The sequence below is a fragment of the Gavia stellata genome, chromosome Z, assembly GCF_030936135.1.
Source record: "Gavia stellata isolate bGavSte3 chromosome Z, bGavSte3.hap2, whole genome shotgun sequence".
Classification (NCBI taxonomy): domain Eukaryota; kingdom Metazoa; phylum Chordata; class Aves; order Gaviiformes; family Gaviidae; genus Gavia; species Gavia stellata.
This window is the reverse complement of record NC_082637.1, coordinates 88,293,431-88,303,240: the sequence shown is the minus strand read 5'-3', so window position 1 is coordinate 88,303,240 and position 9,810 is coordinate 88,293,431. Positions and strand designations below refer to the sequence as shown.

At 42.3% G+C, this 9,810-nt stretch overlaps 1 protein-coding gene across 1 annotated transcript in view; it reads right to left on the bottom strand.

Annotated features, from left to right (window-relative positions):
* Positions 1 to 4,612: 4,612 nt before the first annotated feature.
* The window catches only part of RHOBTB3 (Rho related BTB domain containing 3), a 31,774-nt gene continuing 26,576 nt past the window's right edge, over positions 4,613 to 9,810 (bottom strand). Inside the window, exons 10-12 of the mRNA XM_059834047.1 lie at positions 9,225 to 9,391; positions 8,284 to 8,380; positions 4,613 to 4,728 (exon numbers count right to left, since the gene is read on the bottom strand). Of these exons, the coding sequence (XP_059690030.1) occupies positions 4,613 to 4,728; positions 8,284 to 8,380; positions 9,225 to 9,391 (380 nt within the window). The remainder of the gene's footprint in view (positions 4,729 to 8,283; positions 8,381 to 9,224; positions 9,392 to 9,810) is intronic.

Below are 9,810 nucleotides of genomic sequence, written 5' to 3'. Positions count from 1 at the left end.
AAAACAAAGTCTCTGAAATTTCAGCCTGACTGCTTATAGAAGACGAGCTCTTATTATCTTATAATTGGATATAAAAAACATCTGGATACTCTGTGAGGAACCCGCTGCACTTTTCTGCTAGTGGGGAGCGTGGTGACCCTCAGCAGAACTTTCGGAGGTGCTTGCACGGAGGCATGGAGAAGGGAACCAGCCAGCCAGAATACATGGAGACGGATGAAGTTTGTACAGGTCCCATATGTGCGTGCAGTAGCTTTTACACAGAGAAACAGCCCGCACAAGATGAGCAGAACGGGGAAGAGCTCTTCGACATTTAGGCTGACGTGGTTTAAGGCCCTGGGTTTGCAAGTGCACCTAAAAGGGCTTCCAGGACTAAATGCAGACCAATTAGAGGAGAACCAGGCATCAGAGCTACCTCAGTCGTGAATGGCCTGTGTTGGGTTCACATTTCCCTAAGCCCTGCCTTCAGCAAAACCTGTGCAATCCGGAGTCTGAAAAAGAGTACTTTGCAAAGTCATTATGAAAAAAGTTCATTGTGAAACAATTCAGACCATTGACTAATGGCTTAAGGTAGCCCGGACACTGGACTTCAGGCAGATATACGTGACATTGGGTGCATGAATTCCTGCCCAAGAGGGGAGGACACCTTGCACCGTCCTAACCAGATGATACCCAGAAGTACCAGTTTCTCATCATGGGTATGCTCCTTCCACATGTCTGACAATCATTTATGATGAGGGTGGTGAAACCCTGGCCCAGGTTGCCTGGAGAGGTGGTAGATTCCCCATCCCTGGACACATTCCAGGTCAGGTTGGACGGGGCTCTGAGCAATCTGATCTAGTTGAAGGTGTCCCTGCTCATGGCAGGGGGTTGGACTAAGTGGCCTTTAAAGGTCCCTTTCAACTGACAATATTCTATGATTCTACGGTTCTAATAAGCTACAAAGAATATTTCCAGCATAACACTCAAATCTTGTAATGCAGACGAGTAAATAATCACATGAGACTGATTAGAGAAAATTTTTTATTTTGTAACAAAATTTTACATATTCAACCTAAAAACACGTACATTTAGTCAGGGTATATTGAAAGAAAAAACAGGAGTTTCAGCACATGTCTAATAAAATAGCTTTTCTTCCTTCTAACAGGTTTTTTCAAGTCAAATACACCAAGACCTAAAGGATGATAGCAGAGGGTTTTTAACTATCATGTGGAAAACATGCCTGTTAGTGCAGAAAGCTTTCTTTGTTAGTCTCTATAAAGCCTAGTGCTAGCTTGGGACAAGCATACACATATATCGGTACAGCAAGGATTATAGGGTGCCAACCATTATTAAAAAAATTTTCTTCTGAAAGTGGATTTTGAGAGTTAGCTCTAATGAAGGACTCAGGAGTCAAAACTCCACTTAAAACTAAGTCTGAAACCGTAACCCCAAACCCTGTAAGACCTGCCTAAGGGCACCCAAATTCACCACCAGCCTCCTTTGTTGACCCCAATGTTGCAGATGCCCTGGGAGTTCAGGAGATGCTGGGACCAGTGGGAGCCTTCCTCCTCAGACATTTTACTTTTTTCAAAACCACTTGCTTAAATAACGTTTTTTTTCATCTGGTTCCTGATTTGTACTTTATACCATAGTATAAACTTTTTTTTTTTAATACCATAGCAGTTTTTACTTTACACCGTACACAGTTATTCATAAATACCGAACTCAGTACCACCCTAATTCCTGACTATCCATGATGGATATGATCCTAAGGGCTCCACTAAAAAAATTGCCAAGAGCAACTCACCAAGCATCACGATCTACTTTCAGTTACGCTTCTGAATGCTAAAGTATCGGTTTTAAAAATAGCTTTAAGATAAATAGATTTCTACAGAAAATCATCATACAGAATAAAAATAAGAATTTATAGTAAGAATTCTTCTAAGAATTTAAATTTATCACATGGTCTATGTCTGCAGGGACAGCACATCTGCACCTGATACAGGTGGCATTGTGGGATGCTCAGTAAAATGGAAAGCTGTTTTAATGTCTGAATAGTAGTATGCATTAATCTGTGAATAAATAATAAATATTTTTATACTGCCTGGCTTCTCTGTATAAAACCTGTGGTTACCACTGACTAAAATACATAATAGCAAAATATTTCTCTTGGTTGGATATAAAGTGTTTGTATTTCCATTAAGCCTATTTTTAAATGCCTATAAAACATTTACAGAAAGTTAAAAATAGCATTTTGTTATTTGTTATCTATACTTAAATTATTGGCAACAGACTAACTTCTAGCAAAAAAAACTGGGGAAGCTTTCAAAGTATTAAAAATATAGGACTACAGGTAACGCAGACAAACATTCACACAACTTTTACATCAGTTTTGCACAAGAAGGCAGTACGAGGCATATAATCCATACTTTTGATAATTGAGCTGGCTGCTGGTAGAAGCACATGCTGTGACCGAGGATGCTATCAGGTGCCCAGGCAAGCTGCAGTTCAGCTGTATGCTCATTTTTGTTCATGACTTTATGCTTCAAAAAACTCTAAGTTTTATTTGCAGTTACCCAGTTAACTTATACTTAAAATTTTTAATTTATACTATGATGTGAAGAAGTGACCTTTTTCACATTTAATTTCCATACATATTACTTTCCTATTCTTTTTTTCTTCAACATTTTCACTTTTCGTTAATGATCTTCTTAAAAAAGAGGTGTAATGCTCTATATTTCAGACTCCTTAAATGCAAGATGCAGGTAATTATATCTCATCTTTTAAAGAACTTTAGGATCTTCAGATGAAAAGCCAAAAAAAAAAAAAGACAATTATCATTCTCACAAAAAACTAACCTCAGAATTTTGAGCCTGCAGCAGCCAGCTGAGTCACATGCTCTTTTTTTGTGTGTGTGTGTCCAGAAATAGGAAAGGAGGTACCCTCTCAACCTCTGCAAAATATCAACAGAAAAAAAAAATCTCTACGACTCTATCATGGAATTTGAAAAGAACAATTTACCTATAAAACTGTACTGAAACATAAAAACAATTCTTATAAGAAAAAGATGCAGCTCCAGCAATTTGCTGTTCCATCCTCATCTCACAGCTGCAGGTCCCAGGTACTTTTGAGATGGTCTGATATGGACGTTGGGGAAACCCTAAATATTTTTTTTCAGTGTCTTTTCTTTGTCTTTCTAGGCTCAGACTACATACCAGAATCAAAGGTAGTTGGCAAAACAGAATTAAAAGCACAAGAACAATAATGAAGGGTTTAGTTCCTTGGTAAGATTTCACTTACAGAAAAGTATCTGTGCTGAGATGAATACCCTTACGTAGAGGTTGGGTTCATTTTGTTATCGATATTACTACATACTCGTAAGTTAGTGGCACCACAAATGAGTGATTTAGGTCAAGAAAACTGTCAGCAGCATCTGCAAGGGTCATCCTAGTCATAATATTCAGGATTTACCTGTTGCATCTGAGAAAGAATCCACACAGCCAGAAAACAGAATGAGGTTTGTCTCACACGGTGTAGCTTATGAGCACATGATGATAATTCAATTTAAACCGAGTCCCCACTGGGGAGGGTCGAGCTCAAAGTCCCGTCACAACAGCCAACATTCGCATAGGACTGGTGTACCCATGAGGGTCACAAACAGCACGTCAGACTTTTGTGCTGCCAGCTTCCAGGGGGACCTAGGATTTGGGACCTTTGGGACCACTTTTCGCAAAGAAGTCGCTAGTGCCAGTGACTTTTCTCCTGCAAAACCTACGAATGGCTGTTGACCCCTTCCCTTTACTCCCCATCCCTACCAGTACCCTATGGATATGCTCTGAGCAGACTTAGCTCTCCCTGACTTTTCTCCTTGGGGGGAAAAATACAGTACGACCATACTAACAAAGGTCTTCTACAGATTATTAACACAGACTTTCTTCTCCTGTTTACTGGGAGGAAAAATGAGTTCAATTTTTAGGTTTTTGGGACACACTAGGGAATATAGTGATGCATAGGCACTCCTCTGGAATTAAAATATCTACTTATACGACTGTAAGAGTCTCGGTAAGAGGAACTACTGACTTAACTTGAAGAAGAAAACGAATACTTACTAAAATGCCTATTAAGCCTACCGTTTGTTTTACAAACCAACAGAGGCTGCAGTACATTTCTGCATTCTGAAATATTTAAAGGACTTAGGAGTTGGCTTCTCAGCTTCCCTGCACTGCTGTTGTGCTCCTATTGTACACAGATCTACAGAAATAATCTGTTTTCAACACATGCCAGTTTAGCAGCCGAAAGTAACCATGAAAACCAATAAAATAACCAAAAAAGAAATTAGAAGGGTGAACAGATGACAGTCATGACACTGTCCCGTACAACGTTTAATCCCCATGGGTGTGAAATCCTTGTGCTTGAAAGAAATCTTCATGATACATTTCCCAGTGCTTGAAGGAAAAAAGTGGAGTGGTTTATTATCAAAGCAAGGAACATTAGTAGGTGCACTACAGCGTGGCATACAGTGTTCCAAGGGAGATGAGCATCTGTTTTTGCTCTTGACATGATTTGGATGCTCCGTTTGATTCCCTGTCTGAGATTTCCCAGTCGAGATGCACTTTGCGTATGTTCAGTCTTCTTACATTACTGTGCAATGGCATTTCTGAGAGTGGACATAGTTCCTGTAATCAGCAAGCTGCTTCAGGTACAAATTGGAAGGCCATCTGTGCATCTCTACAAAATTGCGCTCCTCCGCTAAACAAAGCAATAAAGGAATTAAATGTAATACCCAAACAGAGAGCACAAGCGCACAGGCTGCAAAAAGTCCTTTAAAATAGGTTAAAAAACATTAAGGATAGAAATACCGCTAGAAAAGTAAAGAGGAGTGCTGTCCATTTTGCCTAGATCATACTGTAGTGCAGATGTGAAAGTTATCACCCGATGCTCTCTTGCTATTCAGTTAGCAGTAGTAAGCTACTTAATAAAATAAATATAATACTCATTAAAGAAAGCAAAGAGATTATCCTAAAGATGACTATTCTTTATCCTTAGAAGAGAACCAGATGTGGTAATGCACTGCGAGGGTTTCTCTATGCTGCAGTGCTATAAAGGAGGGTGTTCTGATCCCTATGCCAATAGTTTGTCTCAAGATCATTACAGAAGAGGAATTAAGAATTCAGCAAGACTTTTATCTTTTATTGCATGTGGGTTTTGTCACTGACAAAATCATGTAATAGAGTTTTTAGCCTTTGCAGAAATATGCATTTTCAGCCCCTTCCCACCCAAGATTTTCCCGAGCCAACCTGCAGCTGGGGCTGCCGGTGCCTTTCTGAGCCTCAGACCGAGGCGGGCAGAGACCGACGCACAGCAGAGAGACCTGCAGCTTGGGGAGGGCCGAGGACAGGGAAGCTGCAGGAATAACGGGCAGCAGGCAGCGCCTTCCCGCTCGCCTTGTGCAAGACGCAGGGCTGCTTCTGCAGACTTCAGCTCTCGGACAGTCACTAGAGAGCCGCTGCCTCGTGCCGCTCTGCTCTCCCTGAACCCTGAGGTGACGCTGTGTCGTGGTGTCCTGAGCGAGGAAGGTCAACCACCCATAACTGCGGCTCTCTGGGAAGCATGCTCTCATCGGAATGTGCCGGAGAGTGTTCGTGCCCTGGCAAGTCAGGATGGAACGGTTTCATCCCCATCCACCTATACTCACTTATGCGCTCCTATTTCTTTCCTCCAGCTGGCTCAGTGCAAGTTTGATGCAGCAGAGCGTGTCAACCCCTCAGTGGATCATTTGGAAAGGTCTTGGAGGAAGGAAAAAAGCAAAAGACAGGCTGCCGGGTGTGTGGACACTGAATCTCAAAGGATACCAGTCCACTGGCGTGGTACCCTTTTCCTTTGGGTCAACCCACAGGTCCTTGGCTCCAAAACGGCCAGCCTGGTATCAGCCACGCGCCAGAGACTTCAGAAATCTCCACTGACAGCCAACAGGTTTAGGACTGCTCTGCCTTAGCCCTGGATGCTCCAGGAATGGTGGAAGCATGGAGGAAACTCCAGGTGATGGCAGAGCAAACATTTGGCGTGGTGATACTGTACAGCTCATCCCTGATGCCGGAGAAGGTACAGCAAAGGGCTACAACAATGATCAGGGGACTGGAGCATCTTTCTTATGAGGAAAGGCTGAGGGACTTGGGTCTTGTGAGTCTGGAGAAGAGAAGACTGAAGGAGGGATCTTATGAACGCTTATAGATACTTAAGGGGTGGGTGCCAGGAGGATGGGGCCAGTCTTTTTTCAGCGGTGCCCACTGACAGGGCAAGAGGTAACGGGCACCACCTTGGTCATAGGAAGTTCCACCTAAACATGAGGAGGAACTTCTTTACTTTGAGGGTGGCAGAGCACTGGAACAAGCTGCCCAGAGAGGTTGTGGAGTCTCCTTCTCTGGAGATATTCAAAACTCGCCCGGACGCATTCCTGTGCAGTCTGCTCTAGGTGAACCTGCTCTGGTGGGGGGGTTGGACTGGATGATCTCCAGAGGTCCCTTCCAACTCCTGCAGAATCATCAAGGTTGGAAAAGACCTGTAATATCATCAAGTCCAAACCCTTATCATTCTGTGATTCTGCGAGTTACGCGGGCGCTGTCAGAACACATGCTGGCAAATGCTGATAAGGACAGTTATCAGAATCATCACTGCGTAAGTTTCACGACAGGCTCATATGCAGCCCAATATCCATCAGGATAACTGCAACATGGAGACAGAAGCGCTATTACTATTACTGTCCACGGCAGAAAAAACCCATTTAATAAGCTATATTGATAAAATTATATCCCGCTGGGGAACTGGAAAATGGGTAAGTAGATCACAGAATCACAGAATCATTACGTCTGAAAAAGACCTCTAAGATCATCAAGTCCAACCATCAGCTAACCCCACTGTGCCCATTAAACCATGTCCCACAGTGCCTCATCCACACATTCCTTGAACACCTGCAGTGATGGTGACTCCACCACCTCCCTGGGCAGCTTATTCCAGTGTTTCACCACTCTCTCCATAAAGAAATTTTTCCTAATATCCAGCCTGAACCTCCCCTGGTGCAACTTGAGGCCGTTTCTTCTTGTCCTGTCGCTAGTCACTTGGGAGAAGAAACCAACGCCCACCAGAAGGGTCTCTGTGCTCTCCTGCCTCACCAAGAGGAAGCCAGAGGCAGCTCCCAGCTTCGCCAAATGGAGAGGACAACCTCATTCCTGCAGCTTCAGGAGAACCTCAGGGTGGTTGAGACCGAAGCCCTGTAGCGAGGAAGATACCACAAAGTGCTCTCAAACACACCCTGTCACCTGAACCAGCAGGAAGGGGAGCACGGCAAGTCCACTGTGGACCAAACCCACTGGTGGACAACACCTGCCAGCACAGGTGCCCCGCTCCCACATGTTTAATCCAGATCTCGCTATACAAAATGGACATTTCAGAAGGTGTGCAGATAGGCTGCTGGAAGACAAATTCCAGGTCCAAACAAAACAGGGAGGACCTAGCTCTCCTTTGCTCATAACAATTACAAAGTCATTCGTCATCACACATGCATGTACGAGCCTTGCAAATGAGGAAAGACCTTTAATGTACTTTGGAGCAAACAGAGCTTCGGCTCACTAATGAGAAAAATCCCCTTCTGGAATACACTGGCCCCATACCAACGGTCTGAATACGAACCACGGGTCAAAGAGTTGCACCCGTCAAGATCACCTTCATCAGGGTGATGAAAAATCCCATAGGCAATGAGCAAAACTTTCCAGAGTTACGTATCAGGAAACAAATATACTGCTTGGGAAAATAAATTATCAGTTCCCTGGAAGAACCTGGGTTTATTTACTTGAATGGACGTTAGTTATTTGGTTTCATGAGATCTACTGGAGAGTACTGTAAGAATCCTATTTTCTTCAAAGAAAACCCCAACCCTTAAAGAGCAGGTATTGGAAGTGACTTGTTACCTTGATTCAAATGTACAAACTAAACAAAATTATATACATAAGGTGGAGGGGTTGACATATGATGACAAACTGCCCCAGCTGATTCAGTTATGGGTAGGAACCTGGCCATCAGTACAGGAACCAGCAGACAAGGGGGTGTGGTTGCTGGCTGTGCTGCTCTTCATGTATTGGTAGGGTGGTGAACCACCCAGCTCAGACATCCTCTGGAGTGGACTAGACTGCAGAGCCTAAAGAAGTCCTAATCATCTTCTCATGCAGAAGTAGTATTGTCCAGTACCTTGCTTCTGATCTAAGCAGAACTGAAAAACATTCCTTGCTTTAAAAGTAAGTGATAAATTACCTGAAAGATCTTGGAATTCAGGCTTTTGACTGAAGATGAGGTAGTTAGTGGCAATAAAATGAAGAAGCCAAGTTGAAAGGCAATCAGAATTGTGAAACTGCGAGAAGAACGGAAACACAAACAACACTTAATGCTATCATGTCTAAAACAAGCCTTGCATGTCAAAATATTTCGTATTTCCACTGTCAACATAGCAGTTTACTAAATAAAGTTTTTGACTGTAGGAGATAACGAAGGAAAAGTCATTGATGGAAATACGCAAACAGACAGAGACCCAAGAACATAGACGATAAAACTCCCTCCCCCAGAGGTGTGACCTAACCCCTGGGGCTCCTTTGGTCATGAATCTTGGAAATTTTTGTCTTCTGCACAGAAGCAGAGCTTCAGAAAACGGAAGGTAAGGAGCGGGGCATGTTGGGTTTGTTGTCTCCTGTTTCTCCACAAAATCCTGTTCATGTAAGACGATATCCTGCCCGAGACTTGCAAACAATTCAGTTTTCATTTTCCTCTTCTGTTTTCCAAATCTGTCTTTACTGTCTCTCTCTCTCTCTAATATTTTCTTCTCATGCTTTTTATGTATTTCACTCAACATGCTGTTGGGTTAGATCTCCTTTGCCACTTGCACATAGTACAATTTTTTGACTAAATGAGGAAGAAATGCACTAAAACACATCTTTTCTGGGAGAAGCTGCAATTAAGCTGAATTACTGCAATGTGTCCTTGATGAAGGAAATCGCACAGATTGTACGACTGCGCATTCTGCAATAAAACGCTGAAAGCCTTATTTCAGCCAGCTTTGTGCCACCAGATATCCCTAATCATCAACCACTGTTTGTCCTTGGGAATGGAAATTATTAAGATCTTAAAAATCTTGACAATTAAACAACCCCTGCTAATTAGAGTTGACATACCTATTCTTACTTGATATATACAACACATACCTTAGCTTTTTTGAGCAAGCTAACAATACTGAGACTTGTGGATGCCAGTTCCCTGCTAGGCATGCTCTGAAGCTGCGTGATAATGTAAAGCTCACAAATATGCTGGAGTCTCATTACTTGGTACATCTCTGCACAGATCAAGAGAGACATAGCTTGGAGAATACTGGCTGAAAAACAAGAAAACATAAGTAAGTTACATGTATTTTACCGTTTTGACAAGATGATCAAAGCCACTTTTCACCAAGTCGTGTTTTAAACACCTAAAAATGAACACAAAATCAAACTGCTGTTGATCAGCTTCTTTTATTTTTCATTATTATCATTATAAGTTTGCTATACCACTCTCTTTTTCCAGATAAACTCTTTAATTAACAGGAAAAGTGTAGTTAGTACTTTTTAGAAGGTAAGTATAATAAATTGTTGTCAATACTCTGTATCTTGAAGATGCTGAGTCAAATGCTGCTGATCTATTTAAAGTGATGATTAGTAAGAGGATTTAGCTTTCTAACTTCTCTTTCAAAAAAGAACCTGTATGATACACGTACAAGAAAATATAGTAAAAAGGCCAAAAAGAAAATGGGGCAAC